The 22,910-nt window shown below is 37.3% G+C and overlaps 1 protein-coding gene across 2 annotated transcripts in view; it reads left to right on the top strand.

The window, feature by feature from the left end:
• The window catches only part of ENPP6 (ectonucleotide pyrophosphatase/phosphodiesterase 6), a 154,389-nt gene extending 133,163 nt beyond the window's left edge, over positions 1–21,226 (top strand). The window contains exons 6-9 of one of the 2 annotated variants that reach the window (XM_053703871.1): positions 903–1,040; positions 17,420–17,543; positions 20,190–20,403; positions 20,971–21,226. In XM_053703871.1, the coding sequence (XP_053559846.1) occupies positions 903–1,040; positions 17,420–17,543; positions 20,190–20,403; positions 20,971–20,980 (486 nt within the window). In that variant the 3' untranslated portion in view covers positions 20,981–21,226. Of the gene's footprint in view, positions 1–902; positions 1,041–17,419; positions 17,544–20,189; positions 20,423–20,970 lie in introns of both variants that reach the window. The other variant, XM_053703872.1, reaches the window with a different exon arrangement.
• Positions 21,227–22,910: the final 1,684 nt, after the last annotated feature.

Below are 22,910 nucleotides of genomic sequence, written 5' to 3'. Positions count from 1 at the left end.
ATTTTGACTAGACTGTCCCTTTAATAACCACTGTTTCCAATAAAAAAATTGATTTTAAACCTGCTCCGATACCGCTGCCCAGCACCTCTGTGTGAAAGTTTGTTTAATCTCAATTTGACAGACAGCTTCTTCATCCATTAGGGACTGTATCATATTTCCTATGTGAACCTAGTTGTGTCAAATTGAGATTAAAGAAATTCTCACACGGAGGCGCCCGAGGTAACAAAGTGGGTTTAAAATCAATTTAATTATTTTTATTGAAAACAGTGGTTATTAAAAAAAAAAATAATCTGGCATTAAATATATATATTTATACTTTCAAACTTTATAAACTCAGCTGTGTGAATTTACCATCACTTTGATGTAAAGAGAGTTTAAATCGATAATAAAGGCTGTGACACACTGCAAGCGATGCGGCGTGAGGCGAAGCAGCTGCTTTGCTCCGCGTTGCATCGCTTCTGAAGTTCAAATATTTAATCTCTGAGCGCTCAGCTACGCGTCCTGACGCAGCAGAGTGCTCAGAGATGAAAAGGCAGGACACACTGAGCGCACACAGCTGCATCTACACGCTGCGCGCCGCTCCGCTTGCAGTGTGTCACAGCCTTTAATGTAAATTGTGTTAAAATAGATAACTGCTATTGAAAACAAATGTGGCACAGATAGTGTCCAAAAAAGTAAATGCAGATGATACTGTAAATGACTAAAATAGCTCAAAAATCTTTTTTTAATACGAAAATGCTTAAGCAGCTCCACTTCAGTCCATTTGGGACACGCTATATATCCGGTATATTCCTGGCTAAATCTGTCTCTTAAAAGCAATAAGAAACTTAGCAGTTTTTCCAGGGTAATTAAATGTCATGTAAAAACAAATATTAATTGTTACTAACATTAATGTTTTGCAGGTATATGCTCAGCTAAGTACTTTACAGCACATGAATATCTACGAGAAGGAACAAATTCCAGACAGATTTCTTTACAAAAAAGGAAATTTTGTTGCACCTTTAACTCTAATTGCTGAACAGGGATGGTTCATTGCTGAGGTAAATACTGTAATTGTTTATAGACAAAAAATGTAGGGATATTTTTTTTGCACGTAAAAGAGAATAGTTTATTTAAAAAAAAGCTGTTCCTTTCCTAGCACGGGCACGCACACACCGTGCACACACACCACACGTGCACACAGACACACACACGCCTCGGAGATATTGCAGGTTTGATGATCGACCACCACAATTAAGCAAATATAGCAATAAAGTCACCCAATTTTTTTGTTTCCCAGTGCATATAAAAGTTATATTTACACAATATTGTAGTCTAGTAAGTTTGTGCAATAGCATTATGTTTAAAAAAAAAAAACAATGTGAGTATCTTAATTACTTTATTGCTAAAAATTGCTAAATGTCATCTGAGCCTTCAGCAAGTCGTAATCTTTTTGCTGGAGATGTGTATGTATATATGTATTTTCATCTATATTTATGTGTTTATATGTCTATATATGTTGGGAAAATTGCACTGATAGATTTGCTCGATATAGGGTTGCCACAAATCTTCAGTTTGTAAAAAGAGCAATATATGCAAAGCGCAATAAAGTGAAGCTCAATAAAATGAGGTATGCCTATGTATGTATGTTTGCATTTATGTGTATATTTCTTTCATGTAATTGGCAAGAGTCTATGAGCTAGTGACGTATGGGATATACAATCCTACCAGGAGGGCCAAAGTTTCCCAAACCTCAAAATGCCTATAAATACACCCCTCACCACACCCACAATTCAGTTTTACAAACTTTGCCTCCCTATGGAGGTGGTGAAGTAAGTTTGTGCTTGATTTTTTTCTGTGATAAGCGCATCTCAGCATTTTGAAGCCCGATTCCTCTCAGAGTACAGTGTTTGTCAGAGGGATGTGAAGTGAGTATCCCCTATTGATTCTATGGTTTTTCTCACGGGAAATCTTTTCAAAGGTTCTCTGTTATCGGTCGTAGAGATTCATCTCCTACCTCCCTTTTCAGATCGACGATATACTCTCATATTCCATTACCTCTACTGATACTGTTTCAGTACTGGTTTGGCTATCTGCTATATGTAGATGTGTGTCTTTCGGTAAGTATGTTTTCATTACTTAAGACACTCTCAGCTATGGTTTGGCACTTTATGTATTAATATAAAGTTTTAACTATTTGTATTGTACTTATGTTTGCCATGAGTCAAGTTTTTATATATTTCCTTTTGCAGACTATTAGTTTCAAATTGTGAAACATATTTGGGAAGTTATTTTGCCTGGGGTATAGTCTTTTTCTCTTCAAAATTGACTGCTTTTTCATTAAATTTTGCAGGCAAAATTAGACTCGCTCTGTCTCAAAATTCTGATATTTATTGCGTCATTCTTGGCGCAATAATTTTTTTGCGCAAAAGGTACGTTCGGTGACACAAATTCATCATTTTCGGGTGTCTTAGTTGACTCCAGGTTTTTCTTGCACAAGGTTGCGTCTGCCATGATGCGAGTTGCGTCATTTCCGGTTGTCGTTAGTGCCAAAAAAAATAATTTGCATTGTGCGTCATTCGTGGCGCCAAATAATTTAATTATTTAAACCCCACTTCCTATATCTCCAGCTGTAGTTTGCAACAGTTGTCATGACAAGCTTTTGCATGCAGAGAATGTATCCATCAGTACTAGTGCAATGCCTGTTGTTTCTTCAACATCTGATGTACATGATATCCATGTGAATATTAAAGATTTTATTGCTGATGCGATTCAGAAGGCTTTGTCTGCTATTCCGCCTTCTAATAAACGTAAAAGGTCTTTTACAACTTCTCATAAGATTGGTGAAATTTCAAATGACCAACAACATACTGAATTATCCTCCTCCGATGAGGATCTATCTGATTCAAAAGATCCTACCTCAGATATTGACACTGACAAATCTATTTATCTTTAAGATGGAGTATATTCGTAAATTATTTAAAGAAGTGTTTGTTTCCTTGGGTGGTGAGGAATCTAGTCCTCTTGATACTAAAATTAGTAAACGTTTAAATTCTGTTTACAAACCTCCTGTGGTTACTCCAGAGGTTTTTCCAGTTCCTGATGCTATTTCTGATATGATTTCTATGGAATGGAATATCCCTGGTACTTCTTTTATTACTTCTTCTAGGTTTAAGAAGTTGTATCCTTTGCCAGCAGCTAGATTGGAGTTTTGGGAAAAAATCCCCAAAGTTGATGGGGTTATTTCTACTCTTGCTAAATGTACTACTATTCTTATGGAAGATAGTACTTCTTTTAAGGATCTTTTAGATAGGAAACTTGAATCTTATCTAAGGAAAGCTTATTTATTTTCTGGCTATATTCTTAGGCCTGCTATATTCATGGCTGATGTTACAGCTGCATCAACTTTTTGATTGGAAAGCTTAGTGCAACAGGAAGCAGATCCTGATTTGTCTAGCACTGTTCACTTGCTTCAACATGCTGATCATTTTATCTTTGATGCTATTTTTGATATCATCAATATTGATGTTAAATCTATGTCTTTAGCTATTTTAGCTAGAAGATCTTTGTGGCTTAAATATTGGAATGTTGACATGTATCCAAGTCTAGATTACTATCTTTTTCCAAGGTAACAAGGTTTGGTTCTCAGTTGGATTCAATTATTTCAACTGTCACTGGGGGGGGGGGGAATTTTTTTGCCTCAGGATAAAAGACCTAAGGGTAAATCTAAAGATTCTAATTGTTTTTGTTATTTTCGACAGAATAAGAAACAGAAAGCCAATCCTTCCCCAAAGAATCTTGTTCCAATTGGAAACCTTCTTCAAGTTGGAATAAATCCAAGCCCTTTAAGAAACCAAAGCCAGCCCCCAAGTCTGCATGAAGGTGCGGCCCTCATTTCAGCTTTAAATTTTTCCAAAACATTTGGACAGATTCTGTCCAAAATGAGTGGATCAGAGTATTATCTCTCAAGGGTATCAAATCGGATTCAGAGTAAGACCTTCTGTGAGAAGATTTTTTCTTTCACTCGTCCCAGCAAATCCAGTGAAGGCTCAGGCTTTTCTGAAGTGTTTCAGATCTGGAGCTTTCAGGGGTAATCATACCAGTTCCGTTTCAGGAACATGGTCTAGGGTTTTATTCAAATCTATTCATTGTCCCAAAGAAAGAAAATTGATTCAGGCTACTTCTGGATCTGAATATTTTGAATCGTTTTGTAAGAGTGCCAACTTTCAAAATGGTGACTATAAGAACTGTTCTGCCTTTTGTTCAGCAAGGTCATTATATGTCCACGATAGACTTAAAGGATGCATATCTTCATATTCCGATTCATCCAGACCACTATCGGTTTATGAGATTCTCTTTTCTAGACAAACATTACCAATTTGTCGCTCTTTCTTTTGGCCTAGCGACCGCTCCAAGAATTTTGTCGAAGGTTCTCGGTGCCCTACTCTCTGTAATCAAAGAACAAGGTATTGCGGTGTTTCCTTATTTTGACAATATCTTGGTACTAGCTCAGCCTTTACATTCTGCTGAATCTCACACAAATCAACTAGTGTTGTTTCTTCAAAGACATGGTTGGAGGATCAATTTACCGAAAAGTTCCTTGATTCCTCAGACAAGGGTCACCTTTTTAGGTTTCCAGATAGAGACAGAGTCATAGACACTGAATCTAACAGACAAGAGATGAATGAAATTGGTTTCAGCTTGTCAAAACCTTCAGTCTTGATCGTTCCCTTTGCTTGTTTTCATATGAGACCTCTTCAGCTTTGTATGCTGAATCAATGGTGTAGGGATTATACAAGGATATCAGAGTCAATATCCTTAGATCCCAACGTTCAACTCTCTCTGACTTGGTGGTTAGACCACCATCGTATAGTTCAAGGGGCCTCTTTTGTTTGTACAACCTGGACTGTAATCACAACAGATGCAAGCTTTTCAGGTTGGGGAGCTGTCTGGGGATCTCTGACAGCACAAGGAGTTTGGAAACCTCAAGAGGCGAGGTTACCAATTAATATTTTAGAACTCCGTGCTATTTTCAGGGCTCTTCAGGTTTGGAATCTGTTGAAGAGATAATCATTTATTTGTTTTCAGACAGACAATATCACAACCGTGGCATATGTCAATCATTGGGGTGGGACTTGCAGTCCCCTAGCGATGAAAGAAGTATCTTGGATACTTTCTTGGGTGGAATCCAGCTCTTGTCTAATTTCTGCGGCACATATCCCAGGTATAGTCAATTGGGAAGCGGATTATCTCAGCCGTCAGACTTTACATCCAGGGGAGTGGTCTCTCCATCCAGATGTGTTTTTTCAGATTGTTCAGATGTGGGGTCTTCCAGAAATAGATCTGATGGCTTCCCATCTAAACAAGAAACTTTCCAGGTGCTTGTTCAGTTCCAGGAATCCTCGGGCAGAGTCGGTGGATGCATTAGCAGTTCCTTGGTTTTACCAACCTACTTACATCTTCCCGCCTCTAGTTCTTCTTCCAAGAGTGATCTCCAAGATCCTCATGGAACAATCGTTTTGTGTTTCTGGAAGCACCAGCATGGCCTCACAGGTTTTGGTATGCGGATCTTGTTCAGATGTCCAGTTTCCAACCTTGGCCACTTCCTTTAAAACCAGACCTTCTGTCTCAAGGTCTGTTTTTCCATCAGTATCTCAAATCTTTAAATTTTAAGGTATGGAAATTGAATGCTTAGTGTTTAGTCATAGAGGTTTCTCTGACTCAGTGATTAATACTATGTTACAGGCTCAAAAATCTGTTTCTAGGAAGATTTATTATCGAGTTTGGAAGACTTTTATTTCATGGTGTTCTTCTCATAAATTCTACTGGCATTCTTTTAGAATTGCTAGAATTTTACCGTTTCTTCAGGATGATTTGAATTAAGGTTTGTCTGCAAGTTCCTTGAAGGGACAAATCTCTGCTCTTTCTGTTTTATTTCACAGAAAGATTGCTAAGCTTCCTGATATTCACTGTTTTATAGGCTTTGGTCCATATCAAGCCTGTCATTAAATCAATCTCTCCTCCTTGGAGTCTTAATTTGGTTTTGAAGGCTTTACAGGCTCCTTCTTTTGAGCCTGTGCATTCTTTGGATATTGAACTTTCTTGGAAAGTGTTGTTCCTTTTGGCTTTCTCTTCTGCTAGAAGAGTTTCTGTATTATCTGTTCTTTCTTGTGAGTCTACTTTTTTGATTTTCCTAAGGTTGTGAATTCTAATAACATTAATAGGGACATTGTTGTTCCCTCATTGTGTCCTAATCCTAAGAATTCTTTGGAGAGATCCTTACATTCTTTGGATGTTGTTAGAGCTTTGAAATATTATATTATGTTGAAGCTACTAAAGATTTTCAGGAAGACTTCCAGTCTATTTGTTGTCTTTTCGGGTTCTAGGAAAGGTCAGAAAGCTTCTGCCTTTTCCTTGGCATCTTGGTTAAGCTTTTGATTCATCAGGCTTATTTGGAGTCGGGTCAGGCCCCGCCTCAGAGAATCACAGCTCATTCTACTAGATCAGTCTCCACTTTGTGGGCCTTTAAGAATCAAGCTTCACTTGATCAGATTTGCAAAGCAGCAACTTGGTCTTCTTTGCATACATTTACTAAATTCTACCATTTTGATGTGTTTGCCTCTTCGGACCCTGTTTATGGTGGTTATGATTTTTTGTATAAAGCACAATTATATTTTCATTTCATTTTTTGATGCTTTCTACTCCTTTTTCTATCACCCCACTACTTGGCTGAATTGTATGTGTGGTGAGGGGTGTATTTATAGGCATTTTGAGGGTTGGGAAACTTTGCCCCTCCTGGTAGGATTGTATATCCCATACATCACTAGCTCATGGACTCTTGCCAATATGAAAGAAATTAATTGATCAGGTAAGTTCTTACATAAATTATATTTTGTGCGTGTGATAATTATATATATATATATAAATATATATATATATATATATAGAGAGAGAGAGAGAGAGAATAACTCATTGTGTAAACCATTTACAAATCTAAACAAGTCAGAAGACTTGCTTTAAACCTAGAAACTCTCTGACTACACTGTTTCCAATGCAGCAAAGGAATCTGGGTAAGATATGCAAATGAGGTTCACAATGACTCACCTTTTTACTTTTAGCCTGCTTTTTAAGACAGACTTCCCTTTATGCCATCATAGCACTGCTGCATTACACAGCTTTTATGCTTAGCTAGGGTTAGTACAGTGACTCAGACCAATCCCAGTCAATCATGAAAGTCCAGCTCACACTGTTATTGGATGAGTGCACGCTATCGCTAGGCACTGCACAGCCCAGCAATCAAATTCCAGAACAAAAAGTGAATAGCAGCACTCCAATAGAATTTTCCAATTTTTTATTGCATATCCAGGAGTACAAAAAGATAGCAACGTTTCGGACTACATGTCCTTCATCATGCCATACATACATCACTTCCTATCCCTCCTTATATACCCCTTAGGACACACCCACAATCTAATTAACTCTTTACAAACTCCTAATACTGTTTTATTACTTCTGCATATGTGGGTATCCTAAATATTAAACATCAAAAATACTAAACTAATTTTCAATCCACCTATATTACATAAGAAGGTGAAAAATACACAGAATTTTTTGAAGGCATCAATATTAATTAGAAAACATTCAATTTAAAGAAAAAAGCAAAAAACCATACTTAGCATATGTCAATTTCAATTATAGGTTTCCTATATCATTACTATTTTTCTTTTTTCTTTTTTCATAACATCACCACACATTCTCAAAGTCTGGGTGCCATCTAACTTCATATACAATACTGATCATCCAAGAAAAAGAGAGACAAAAAAGAGATAAACATAGAGATTAGTAATCACAAATTAACAAATTTTAAAGGAGAAATTCCTAAAGAAAGACAGACAAATCATAATCCTTGTTCATACCAAATGGAACTAATGAATTCAAAGTAAAAATCCAAAATGCCTCTCTTTGTTTCAAATGTTGTTCCCTATCCCCCCCTCGTCTACCAGGGGGAACATGTTCCAAAATTTGGAATCTGAGTTGGCTCACCCCATGTTGGGCTTCTAAAAAGTGAGTGGCTACAGGGGATTTTAGATTCTTTCTCCTGATGTTTGATTTATGCTCTGTAATTCTATCACGTACCCTACGGGTCGTCTCTCCTAAATAGATCAAACCACATCGGCATTTAAGGAGGTAGATGGCATACTCTGTATTACATGTTAGAAAATCTTTGATCCAAAATTTCTTACCTGACTGTGGATGTACAAACGTGGGTCCCTTAATCATACTATTACAATGGGAGCAACCAAGACATGGGTAACAACCCAAATTTTTACTTGTAATATATTTCTGTTTTTCACTTTTAGTACTCCCAATATCTGCCTTTACCAAAGAATCTCTTAAGTTCATACCTCTTCTATATGCAGGCATAGGTGTCTGCTGAAATTCTGGTATGTCTGAATTACAATTTGCTAAGATGTACCAATGTCTGCAAATAATCTTATGAATTTGTGTACTTAATTCATTGTATTTGGAGACAAAAACCAATTTGTCCCCATTCCTCTTTTTAACTTTCTCTTGTGGTTTTAACAGACTCTCTCTTGTCATCTCAAGTGTCTTATCAATTTCCTTGTGGATCAAATTCTCATCATATCCTCGATCCAAAAAGAGATCTCCCATCTCCCTCAGCCTTTTTTCACTTAATTTGTCTTCTGACACAATGCGGCGTACCCGCATCAACTGGATTTTTGGTAGGGAGTTCTTTAGAGATTGAGGGTGTGCACTACTTGCTAACAAAAGATCATTCCTGTCAGTATCTTTCTTATACAAATCTATCCTGATTCTATCCTTATCTTTAAAAACCAAAGTGTCTAGAAAGGCCACACTTTCCTCACTGTGAACCAGGGTAAACTTGATATTCCTTGTAGAAAGATTTAATGTATCCACAAACTGCAATAGGCTTCCAATGTCGCCCAGCCATATGCCAAATACATCATCAATATAGCTCCACCATGTGGCGCCATATTGTTTAAACAGTTTATTACTATAAACAAGTTTTTCTTCATATATACTCATATAGATGTTGGCATATGTAGGGGCGACATTGGAGCCCATTGCTGTACCTTGCTTTTTTGTCCAGCCTATACACCTCCATCAGTCATGATGGGGGTGTGGGGGCAGTGGACAAAATGATGACAGATTCAAATTTGTTTACTGGGGAAGAGAAACATTTTGTATTGGAATTATTAGACATTATACTTCGTTATAATTACTTTTTATTTCAAGACCAGTTTTATATTCAAAAGCAAGGTACAGCAATGTAAAATGAGTTATTTTCTCTATATTTTGTATTTAGTGGAGGCCCATTTTTGGAGAACAACCTGGGTTATCCTTGCTGATTGGTGGATACATTCATCCACCAATAAAAAAGTGCTGTCCAGAGTACTAAAACCAAAAAAATGCTTAGATGCCTTCTTTTTCAAATAATGATAGCAAGAGAACGAAGAAACATTGATAATAGGAGTAAATTAGAAAGTTGCTTAAAATTGCATGCTCTTTCTGAATTACAAAAGAAAAAATTTGGGTTCAGTGTCCCTTTAAGTGAACAATTAGAGCACTTAAAGCAAAAATTTTGCTTGTAAAGTTTGAACATGCTGATGGTTAAATCCCCATAAAGGCTTCAGTTTTGGAGTAATTTAACTTCTAAAAAGATAGCTCCCCAAATGTTGTTAAATCTTTTGTAATTCAGATAGAGCATGCAATTTTAAGCAACTTTCTCATTTACTCCTATTATCAATTGTTATTCGTTCTCTTGCTATCTTTATTTGAAAAAGGCATCTAAGCTAAGGAGCCAGACAATTTTTCGTTCAGTACAATGGACAGCACTTGTTTATTGGTGGGAGAATTTATCCACCAATCGGCAAGAACAACCCAGGTTGTTCACCAAAAATGGGCTGGCATCTAAACTTACATTCTTGTTTTTCAAATAAAGATACCAAGAGAATAAAGTAAATTTTCAAAATGGTGATATTGTCGGCAAATAGTGTGATTTTATGATTGGTACCAAAATGTGTGACGCTGTCTATGTTCTGATTTGCCAGAATATTTTCTGCCAAAGGGTCTATTGCAAGTGCAAAAAGCAGGGATAACAGAGGGTATCCCTGCATAGTGCCATTGTAGATCGGAAAGGTAGATGAGCAGAAACCTAGTCCTCTTACGTAGGCAGTAGTGGCAGAATAAAAAGCTCTAATCACCTGTTTGATCTCATGCGGGAATCTAAACATATCGAATACTTCCCATAAGTAGTACCACCTAATTCAATCGAAGGCCTTCTCGGCGTCTAAAGAGATCACTGAGAAAGGCCTTCTAAGTCTAGTAGACTCAGATAAACATTGAGTAAATGCCTAGTATTATCCTAACCCCTTCTGCCCTATACAAATCCCACTTGGTCTAGATGAATTAGGGAGGGTAAATTTAGGGCTATACAATTAGCTAACATTTTTTAATATATCTTAATGTCTTTATTAATTAGAGAAATTGATCTATAATTCTTGCAAAGAGTAGGATCTTTCCCAAGTTTAGGGATTGTAGATAAGGAAGCTTGCAGGAACTCCTTGGCAAAATTACCTGTCTCCCAGGCATCGTGGTAAACGCTCAGTAAAAGTGGTGAGAGTTCAGAGCAATACATTTTGTAAAACATAGCATTATATCCATCAAGTCCTGGAGCTTTAAATTATGTTTTGTTTTTTTAATGACCTCCTCTATTGAGATAGGATTGGTGAGGGACTCTCATTGGTCTGTAGTGAGACAAGGTAAATTAAGAGATTGGAGGAATGTTTGTATATCTGATCTAGGTGCAACTATGGTCGATTTAGCGTTTTCAATATTATAAAAAGTTCTATAATATTTTGCAAAACTATCTCCAATAATTTTGGGCTACGGGCAAATTAAGCCATCATATTTGATTTGGTGGATTAGAGTAGCACTAATATGACACCTTAGTTTGTGGGCAAGCATAGTGCCTGCTCTATTCCCTTTGCAATAATACATTTGTTGAAGTCTAAGGAGGTTTTGTTGTACTCACCTTAATATGGGTTTTGACAGTATCTGTATGGTTGGTGGTTTGGGGGGATGGTTGTAAGCAATTTTTTTTTTTCTCCTGCTGGCACAACTCAGTGTGCCTAGGAGAGGGTAAGGCACAAGGAATGCCTAATCTGAACTTGTTTTTTTTAATTGTATAACCACCCCCTAATAGTGGCCTTAAGGGCCACCCATAATATAGCAACAGAGACAGAGTTATTGTAATGTATGTGTATGAGTTTATTAATGTCAGTTTGCAGCTCCTCTTGAAATGGTAGGTCAGATAGAATCTGCTTTGGTAAACGCCATTGAGATTTAGAATTGTGTTTTTCGGATACCTTGAGATCGACTGATAACTGGTTATGGTCTGATCACGAGCTCAAGTGTTAATTGGCAGATATCACAAGGTCGAGAGTGCTGGCGTGACAAAAAAAATTATTAGCCTAGAGTATGTGTTATGTGAATGTGAGAAATGAGTATTCTCTTTTTCTGTAGAGTTGTAAGATCTTCAGATATCATGAAAATCATATTGTGACATCAGTGCTTTGAACTTGTTTGACAAAGACTGAATTTGTGAATTTCTGCCAGCTGGAGCCGTGGATCTTTTGTCCCATTTGCTATTCCGAACCATATTAAAGTCACCTTCTAGAATAGTGCATCCTTAGAGAATTTTGTCTAGCAGGGATAAGATTCTTTTTAAGGCACTTGAGCTGATTATTGTTTGGTAAGTACACAGAAACAAGTGTATGTAAGACATGGTCTAACTTGCATATGTGTATAATGTATTGTGCTTGTGGGGCCTGCTCTACATGTATCATCTCGTATGCCACACGGTTATGTATTAAAATCGCTACGTCTTTTTGACATATTACAGATTATATTACAGGATATTGTTTGGAATAAAGTCTGGGTAATTAGTTTTCCTGTCGGTTTATTGTAAGAAAACCACACCTGGGTTTAATTTAGTGATAGATGGAAGAGTCCTCTCTTTCCAGGGGAATTAAGGCCTCTGATATTGTGTGTTACATATTCAAAGGTAGCCATCAATATAAATTATTTGGAGTATGGGGGCAGTTGACCAGCAGAGAGTAGAGTAGAAAATAAAATAAATAAAAATAGAGTTTAATTAATAGTTGTGGTGAAAATAACCCTGGAGTGAGCTCCAACAGAAGGGTAAGTGAACTCAATCAAAAATGTGTAGTAAACTTATCCTGTAGGTGAAAAGTGGATTAAACATCAGCACATCTAAAGATATGAGATTGGTTAGACTAGACACCAATTGAGAAACTGGTGAAACCAATCTGAAATCATCAAGTAATACAAATTCCTAGGAGTGTACAACATCATATAAACATTTACTAAATAAGCAACATATTAACAGATTGTCATAAATAACTGGTGCCAACAAAATAGCGTTAGTGCATTTAAATATGTGACACATTTAGGTGGTTAATAGAAAGTAAGCAAAAGTCCATATTACCTCTGCAGTATATGTACTTGGGAATAGTTAAGATGAAACTGAGGCTCTCAGTTTGGGGTTTGCAGCTGCCTGGGCAGGGGGTGAAGCAGTGTGGGGGCCCCAAGAGGTTATTAAAGCTAGTCCCTGAGAAAGTGAAGTGATGACATGGGTTTGATTATCCACAATGATCAGGAGCTTGATTGGGAAGCCTCATTGATATTTGATGTTGGCAGATCTTAGAGCTGTTGTTACAGGTAAATAAAGCTTATGTTGTTGAAGAGTATGCAAAGAGAGGTCTTGGGAAAGTTGTAGTTCATGATATCGTTCAGAAAGAGTACGTTTCTTAAAGTGAAGGTCAATTTTCATGTAAAAGTGCCCAGTTTTTATTAATAAACTATTAAAAACAGGAGCACTTTCATTCATGAAAATTGACATTTCACCAGTTTTCTTAAAATATACTTACCTTTTCTTCTTGAAGCCGCTCCAGTGCTTCACCAGCCCATCGCAAGCTTCTTCATACGTCAGCAATGATGATTCCGGCATCCTCCAATCACGGCTTTCTCTCCGGGGGAATCATTACCTGAGGCAACGCCGTGATTGGAGGGAGCCGGTTTTGTCATTGCTGGGTAAGTAAACCAGGAAGAAGCAGGCGGGGCATCGTTTCAGAATGGCGATCTGGCGTTTCAGAAGAAAAACGTAAGTATTTTTAAAATACGGTGCAATGTCAATTTTCATGAATGAAAGTGCCCCTGTTTTTAATCATTTTCACATGAAAATTGACCTTCACTTTAAATGCCGCTTGTAGCAATTTATCTTTAAATGTGAAACTATGAAACCATACTATGTCTCTGGGATTGTCAGAAGAAACTGTTCAAGCTCTTAGAGCCTTATGTGCCCTTTTGATTATTCGGGTACTGTCATCAACTTGCTCAATTAACTCCTTAAATAAACCTAAGAGAAATTCAGGCAAATCAGGAGTTAAGACTGATTCAGGGACTCATAGGAACCTGATATTATTTCTCCTGGATCTGTCCTCAGGATCCGCAAGTTTGGCTTCTAATTGGGTTATTTGTTCTGCAAGACATTCTGAGTAAGCCAGACAATTGGTATGATCTACAGCAATGTCATCTTGTTTTATGCTCAATAGCGTCTACCCTGTCACCAATCTCAGATATGCCTTTGCACAATTCCGTTGAGTTACATTGTATTTCATGAGTGATGGATGCAGTTTGTGCTGCTAGCATTGCTTTAAGAGTAGATTCAGTGATGAAATGTTGGGAATGAGAGCAGGAATTTGTACAAGATTGAGATTCCTCGTCTTGAGAATAGAGTTCACTAGGACCTCCATTGGCATCAGTCAGAGGATCCTTCTAGGTTGAGAGAAATGATCCATAACTGTTCTTCTTGCTTGGGTTTGTTTACGGGAGGAATGAGGCATCCTAATAGGTAAGCTTGTAGTATAAAACTGTGGGTAGAAGAGTAAAAGAAAAGATATATCTTGTCTATGTCAATAGTAATCTTCTGGAAGGACACTAGTTATGCAATGTTTTTTTTTATAGGGTCTGTTTATATCACAACTTATATGTGCGCCCACATCAGCTCTGCCGGTTAGCACATCATGAGATAGACATAAAACTGTATGACACTAATGCTTCCAGCAGGGTTTAGTTCTTTAGAAGCAATGAGAAATCGCCACTATGACGCAGTGAAGAGTATATGTGAAGTGCAGAATCACAGGTCTGTTGCACTTTCAGATCTGGATAATCTGTAGTAACTCATGATCTTTTGAGAGGCCGTATGGAAGGAAGGTAGGTCACTACGTCACAAGGATATATCCGATATATAATAAGGATGGGTATCCGGAGTGCTGCAGAGATGTGAGGGGAAAAAATAGACAACAGTACTGGTGTATTGATTGCTTGCCCTTCTCTGGGGGATATTGCTCCTGAGTGATGTAGGGATAAGGAATAATATGATATGACCCACACAGACAAGCTGAGTGGGAAAGGGCAAATTGCAGTCCCAGTGGGGGAGGTTGAAGAGGATTCTCCAGCTGAAAGGGTTCTGAGAGGCCATTGAGAAGCAAGATAGGCCACTACAACATGAGGTGAGAACTGATGTACAGGAGTGGGTAGCCAGAGTGTTTTGTGGAAGGAAGGAGGTGACAGGTAGTATTTGTTTATTGGTTGCCCTCCTCAGGGAAATGTTACTCCTGAGTGATGCAGGGGAAAAGGATAAGGTGGTATGACCCACACAGACAGGCTGTGTGGAAAAGGGAAAGAAGAGCAAACTTCAGTCCTGGGGGGAAGGTTGGTGAGAATGTCCCAGCAAGTGATCACAAATAAAGAACAAGTCTCTGCAAGCAGCGTGTTAAATCTCATGGAAATGATTGTTGGTAAATATAAGCAGCATTACAGGGAGGATGAAGTATCATTAATGTAGATCACTATTGAGAAGCTGGAAAGGGGCCAGGAAGAGGATTTGGATTCATAGATGATACTTAAATGTGTGCAACACGTTTTCTCACAGGAAGGGTAGAAAGAACACATGCAATTACAGAGCATATAATAGCAGTATAAATTCGAAACGGTACTCCTTCTCCTGGAGTATTGTCGGTAGCTACTGTAGCACACACTCTGATCGCTGGAGTGGCTATGTGGTGGTTACGCGCTCCTCCAGCGAAACCATCAGGGAGCTCAGAGATAAATCATGTGAGGGAAAGCGGCAGGACCTGCCTTTCAACCGCCCTGGTGTGATATCTTCTTAGGTAGGTGAAGAGATTGCTAGGCTCAAGGCAGTACAGAGGTGCTCAAGCTCTGCCTTGATTCCTCCCTGGTAAACGGCCACCAACGCAGCAACAAAATGTCTACCTCTTGGAAGAGCAAAGCAGGAAGTCTCGAAACAAAAGTTAGCTGTAAAAAGCAATAAAGGATGATAACTTTTGTATTTTGGAAGGTGGTGTTAGCGGAGCTCATGTACCACTCGTTCCCGGCTAGCTCCATCTTTGTGGTTTTTAATAAAATGTCTTTGCAGATTCATTCTAAGGTGCACTTTGTGTCCAGTTTCTATGTAGCTTCCCAAGTCTCATGCTGTGCACTGTATCATGTGTACCATACATGAGTACTCTTAATGTTATAAGTTTTGTGATTGTGACTGGCTGTGCTGCTGCTACATAACTATGTGCACAGTTTGCAAAGTGCTTTATTGCAGCGTTTAGTACCATTCTGTATGTTGTCCTGTTCTGAGCTCAGTCTACTACGGCTCAGTTTGTGTTTCAGGCTAGGTAGTTGTTTAAATGCCAGAAATGGGGTTTGGGGCAAAATGTCTAAGTGTGGTATCCTCTTCAAGTGGTGGCTGTAGATTTTTTTATGTATGTTCTATAGAACAGCATTTCATATGTGAATGTTATATAAACACAGTATACTTCAGCATGCAATGCTCTGTTTTTAGTTTATCCAGCATTTACCCTGCCTGTGTTTGTTTTTTTGTTTCAATGATACCCTGCTCCTTCTCTCCTGATCTCATATTATGCTACCTCCTGTCTCCATAGCTCTCTTCTTTCTCAAGACATCAATAACCAATTCTATCATATTGATCAGTATTGCTTCAGACCTGAGGAAGAGAGGAAACTCTCAAAAGCTTTCTTTTACTATGTAATTTTCAATAAAAACGGGTATTACTGCAACACTGACAATGTCAACAGTATTCTAATCTAAAAAGTTTGGTATCTGCAAAAAAAACTATTTTTGGTTGGTGTTTTCATGTATTTTCAGTTCTCCTATAATTAAACACATTTTCTGGCTTCATAAAATGTTGAAAAGATTTCTTAAATCATGTTTCTAAATTATGCAACTTGTACAAAATTAAAATATGGTCATTGGAAATGTCATTCATGGTTGCAATTACCTTTACATAAATGTAAAAAATTGCATTTATTTTTATTAGACAGCTATTGCCAATACTGATACCATAGCTGTCATGTTTCAATTTTGCTTCCATATTGGTGTGTGGAAACCCTCAGAATAATCCCTTGTATAATGTTTTCTGTGTTTACCCAGTATCATTGTATGAAAAACAGATTCTTTGCTTATACTGTATTCATAATTTGGGCAGTTTAGCTGATAAATATAACTGATTCTAATGGATGGGAATTTTATATAAAACGAAACCAAAAACCACTGGAGTGACAAACTCTAATGAATTAGAATTTGTTCTACTTATTAATATGCTGATCAAAGCTTTCACACATAGGACATCTTATGTAGTGCTCATGACCATGGAAAATCATATGTCAGCCAATCAGATTTTTGCAGTTGGCTGATATTTCCATTTCCTTGCCTGGAAGTGGCAAGAGAGAGAAAGCTGCATGCGGAACTTTGCCTATGTATTTAGCATTTAAAATCTAAATATGCATATATCTATATATGCAATAAATTCAGGACATGGGCCGCTGTTTAGAACAGGCATAACGTGCACTTAGAGGCTTGTTTCACATAATTATCTTATTCTATATTCAATGTTTTATCATTTCTCTTTTTTATGTACAATGAGAGTGGGCGCTTATTCCCCGAGCTAAGGAGCAGATCACAATCCTTTAGAAAAGTTTATCAAAATTCTCTAAAGTCTGTGAGGATTTTTTAAGATAGATCCTTGTAATAAGCTTTTTTAAAGAATTGTTATTAAAGAACAATTGAGATAAAAAAAAAAGAGCTCTAAAACACCAGCAACTACATAAATATCTTAATAAAATGTCACCAAAAACTGACTCATTATGTTAAAGGTGGGTTTTAATTTCTTAATTAATTTTGTTTGCTTTAACCTTTCATATGTTTTATTTTCAGCTAAATTTCGGACCTTCACTGCACTGAAATAATCTATATAGCTAATTATATTTATATTTCCTAACAGGATAAATCAAAATTACCCTTCTGGAATAATGGCACCGCTACAAACCAAGCATGGCAGTATGGGTGGCATGGCTATGACAATGAACTTTTGGATATGAGAGCATTTTTCCTGGCTTATGGTCCAGGTAAACTGAATTTCACATGAGTTTTATATGATGAAGCGTTCCCTTTTGTTCTTGTTCTAGTGGCATTATGGGCCACAGGCATTAAAAGGGACAGTCAAGTCCAAAAAAAAACTTTCATGATTCAAATAGGGCATGTGATTTTAAACAACTTTCCAATTTACTTTTATCACCGATTTTGCTTTGTTCTTTTGGTGGTATTAGTTGAAAGCTAAACCTAGGAGGTTCATATGCTAATTTCTTGACCTTGAAGGCCGTCTCTAATCTAAATACATTTTGACAGTTTTTCACCACTAGAGGGTATTAATGTGTTTTATTTTATATAGATAGGAGTGAGCACTGATTGGCTAAAATGCAAGTCTGTCAAAAGAACTGAAATAAGGGGAAAGTCTGCAGAGGTTTGGATACAAGGTAATCACAGAGGTAAAACGTGTATTATTATAACTGTGTTGGTTATGCAAAACTGGGGAATGGGTAATTAAGGGATTTTCTATCTTTTAAAACAACAAAAATGGTGTTGACTGTCCCTTTAATTGTTGCAAGTCTTCAATTCACTTGACACGTTTTGTCAAGTATAGGCTTTTTACATAAAAGTCAAAAGTATGCTTGGATGTGCACTGTGGGGTAGATTTACTAACCCAGCAGGCAGGCAGGTTTGCAAGTAGTGAACCTGTCTGCCTGCTGTCGCCAAATGCGTGTTGTTGCATAGCTTGGGAAATTTAACATTGCACAAGAGTTTTCAAATAAGAGGATACTTGCTGCCCTGATATTGGTGAATGGAACTGCATAGGTGATTAGAAAATCCAACATAGATTTAGGGGCATGCATTAGAGCAGTTTGGAGGAGAAATACAAATATCATTTTTATACTTAAAGGGACAGTCTACTTGAAAATTTGTATTGTTTGAAAATATAGAAAATTCCTTTATTACTCATTCCCCAGTTTTGCATAACCAAAACCATTATATCAATATACCTTTTACCTCTGTGATTACCTTCAGAGGCGTAACTAGAAACCACAGGGCCCAGGTGCAAGAATCTAAGAAGGCCCCCCCCCACCCCCAAAAAAGTGAATTTGATAAATATATAAAAAAAAAATACATTTAACACAGAAAAAAAATGTGAATTAGATTACATGTCTGCAAAAGGAGGTACCCTGTGCCCACAGTCTGTGAGATGGTCTGACCCCCTATTACTGTATATAGTGACACAGTTTAACCCACCAGTACTGTATATAGTGAGTAAGTGACACAGTCTGTAATCTGCCGGTGAGATGGCTGGCCTGACCCTACCCGCCCCAGTACTTTATAAAGTGACCACAGTAGTCTGTGACATAGTCCAGCCCCCCCCCCCGTACTGTATATAGTGGCACTGTATAGACTGACACTGTTTACCCCCCGCCCCCCCCCCCCATGCTGTAGTAAAAAAAGGTCTGTAATTTGCTGGTTCCACAAACATACACACACACACACATACATGCATACACACACAGTCACATACATACATACACACACACATAAACACCAATGGGTAAAACAGAAACACTAACCTCTGTAGTCAGAGACATTAGTGAAGCATCATGTCACGCTCACATGATATCAGTGATGGCAGTGGCAGGTCAACGTTTTTTATTGGGGGCCCAGTCGCAATTGTGACCTATGCACCCCCTGTAGTTTCGCCCCTGATTACCTTGTATCTAAGCCTATGCAGACTACCCCTTATCTGAGTTCTTTTGACAGACTTGCATTTTAGTCACAGTGCTGACTCATAAATAACTCCACGTGAGTGAGCACGATGGTATCTGACACACCTGAACTAGCACTGTCTAAACTGTCAAACTGCAATGAGATAAGAGACTATTCAACAGCTTAGAAATCCATTTGTGAGCCTACCTCAGTTTAGCTTTTCACAAGAACAATAGAACAAAGCAAACTTTATGATAAAAGTACTTTGGAAAGTTGTAGGAACGGAACTGCCTGGGGTGTCCCTTTTAAAGGTGAGGCTGTGAGCTTACCATGAGCATCCAGCGGAAGAGGCAAGATATTGCAAATGCTCCCCTTCCCATGATTTTGCTCTTTGTATCCACATTTACGGTATATATTTATTATTATTTATTTATATTTATGAATTTCTGCAGATTTCTATAGTGAATATTTATGTAGTAAATACCACAAACTGCTCTAATTTGCTTCTGGTTTAGAGTGCACTAAATACATTTATAATATAATGTATCTCCATATGTATTAACAGCCAAATAACATTAAAGGTGCATTTAAATATATTTTGTATTTTTTTTTTAAACTAAATAAAGCTATTTAGGATATTTAAAATATATTGCAGTTCTTGGTTTATTGCAAAATTGTTTCTTTGTAGTCCATGACTACACACAGTTATGCTTATCAGTCTATGAGCAATTGATCTTTGTATTTCATTCATATGCTGATCAGGCACATATGTTCATTAAAACAGCTGCTTTTAGTGCAAATATGTATAATTCACAAAAGGATATAAATGTTAAAAATTGTATTTTGTTTACTTTTCAGCTGTTTAGTTTATTATTTGTATGAAAAAAATACAAAATATATTTTACCGATTTCTGTATTGAATTAATAATGTTTTATTACATTTTTTTTTTTTTTTTATGTTTCAGATTTTAAAGTGAATTTCAGGTCGGCTCCTATCAAATCAGTTGATGTTTACAACATAATGTGTAATGTTTTAGGAATTGAGCCACTTCCCAACAATGGATCCTGGCCTAGAGCACAGTTTATGCTAAAGAATGGAGCCAGTTTGCTAGAGCCTGGCCAGTTGGGGAAAAGCTTTCTACTATTCCTCTTTTTAGTATTCATAGAGCTTGCCGTATGGTAAGAACAGGACTTTGTAGTGAGTATATGAAGTGTTTTAAACTCATCTGCTGCCTTTATAAAGTATTATCTCTCTTTTTTTATAGCAGTTTCATCAATGTAATGTCTTTCATACAGGTGGTGAGAGTCCACAGTCTATTCCGTCTGGGAATTACTTTTCCTTGACACTTGGAGGAGGCAAAGAGTCTAAACCAAGAGCTCTATAAAACGCCTCCCACTTTACTGGAAACTAGTCTAGTCTTTGCCTCCCCTTCAGGAATGTGAATAAAGATGTTCTTTTTATCTCACTCTGTTATTTTGGTGTTGGTTTATTTTTCTGCACATTTTTTTGCTCTTTCTTTTCCTACCTTATTGGCTTTGCTACGCATCTTTCCTAGTTTCCATTAAAGGTGGAAGGGGTTTTATAGAGCTCTTGGGGTTTGGGAATATTTGCGTCCTCTTCGTGGCAGGAAAGAGTAATTCTCAGGAGTTATGGATTGTGGACTCTTACCACTATGAAATAAATAAATTTATCAGGTAAGCATAAATTATGTTTTTTACTTTTTTTTTTTTTTTTTTTTTATCAAGTTACATTTAATAAAAGAAAAGTAAAGTAGCCCAATGGATCAGGCTCAGACGGAAATGTGTAAAATGAGACACTAATCAAGACATTGTCTAATGTATCTGGGAGACATCACAGATGATCCCCCAAAGCAAAGAAATATTACAGTTCAACAAAAAACAATAAATACATTTTTGGTATATTGTAATGTATTTTCTTCCTTTTGTATTTGATGGACAAGATGACCATGTTTGTATGAAATAAACATTGATGATAAATAAACTCTGATACTCACTGAGATATAATCACCTCCCCACATGAAAAGAGAGTTTTTCAGTTCTTCATTTGTATTACTATGGTGACTACTTTAGCATGTCCCCCTTGATGTAATAAAGAACAAATCATTCAACATTGGGGAGAAAATGATTAAAGCATCCCTTATGTGTTAGCCATAATTTTGATATAAAAATACCTTTTATATGCCTTAAACCATATAACAGCTTCCAGTTATAATAGTTATAGTTAAGTTGTGAGCATCAGTACCGCAGTAAATTATAGCTATCTATTTTTATTGTCTGTTTAGTCCACTATAAAACTCTGTCAGAATAGCTATGTGAGAAACGTCAACAGGAAGAATTAAGCAAAAGAGTCTCCCCACTAATAATACATACAATTGTAACCTCTAATATTCACAGTAGGGGATAAACTCTTAATAGAAAGCAGTGTTAACAGATTAATAATACTATATATAAAGAGTACCAAAAATGTAACTATTACATAAATCAACATTACAGACGATCTGAAGAGCATCTTAAAAAATGCCCAATTGCCATGAGGGACTACCCACAGAGTACACAATATATGTTAAACCTAAAGAGTCGCTATTCACAATCCGGGTTTCTGAAGTTTAAAAATAATTTGGTCATTCTGACTAAAGGCGGATATAAGAATTTAGCTAATACACACACACACACACACAAACTATTAGAATCACAATTATAAAGAACGGATTTTACTCTATGTTGTAACTGGTTATGTCAAACCAGAATCCATATACTATATAGGATATGAATCCAATGTATCCGCACACAAGTGTCCTTGAGTGGTTCAGTTCCCATATGTATGGAGCTGACAGCTTGGTTCAAATTACGGCAGAACTCTCCCTCTCTGATACAGCAATAAATTACCAGGGCTCTGTCTAAATTGTTCTTTCCATATGATCTCTGAAATGCAGATCTGCTTGTCTTGTGGCATAGACTAGATAGGCCTCCACCTGATGATAGCATTAGAAGCTCGTATCACTCTCCATAGGACTGGCCACTGCCCGCCCCCCCCCAGGACAGATGAAAAGTATGATCTCTTACGGGGAGTCCGTAAAGGGCAGACAGCACTCCTCGCTTCAGGTAGACAACTTACACTTGGCTACATATATTTTATCCCCCTCTACATCTGCAAACTGACAAAATACAAAATGACAGAAGGCAGTCAAATCTGTCATGCATTTTACATTCAATATTGACTAAAAGGGCTTCTATGGCTATGTACAATTCCTCCATGATCACAGCTCAGCAGTCAATACTAGACTATAACCCAACTTTCTGGGCAGGGGGGGGGGGGTGTTGCACTTTTGTGGTAGGCCACTGCCAAAGTTCCAGTGTTCTGAAACAGTTTGTAAGTAGGGAAAGTACAACAATATTTTATATCACACTAAACTTTTCAAGGAAAGATATAAACAATTATCATAGACAATTGGTCGATTATCATTCACCAAATCACAGCTTCAGGTACTGTAACCTAACATGACCACTGCCCATTATTAGGGTCACCTCTTAAATGCCCACATACCAATCACCACCTTTAGTGAATTAGAGCTCCGGAATTACATAAAGAGATAGATACTACAAAAAGCATAGTTCACCTGCAATCTATATTTGTTTCATCTGATGTAGATATGGTTCATATGACA

This window comes from Bombina bombina, chromosome 2 (assembly GCF_027579735.1).
Source record: "Bombina bombina isolate aBomBom1 chromosome 2, aBomBom1.pri, whole genome shotgun sequence".
NCBI lineage: Eukaryota > Metazoa > Chordata > Amphibia > Anura > Bombinatoridae > Bombina > Bombina bombina.
This window is presented reverse-complemented; position numbering and strand designations above follow the sequence as displayed.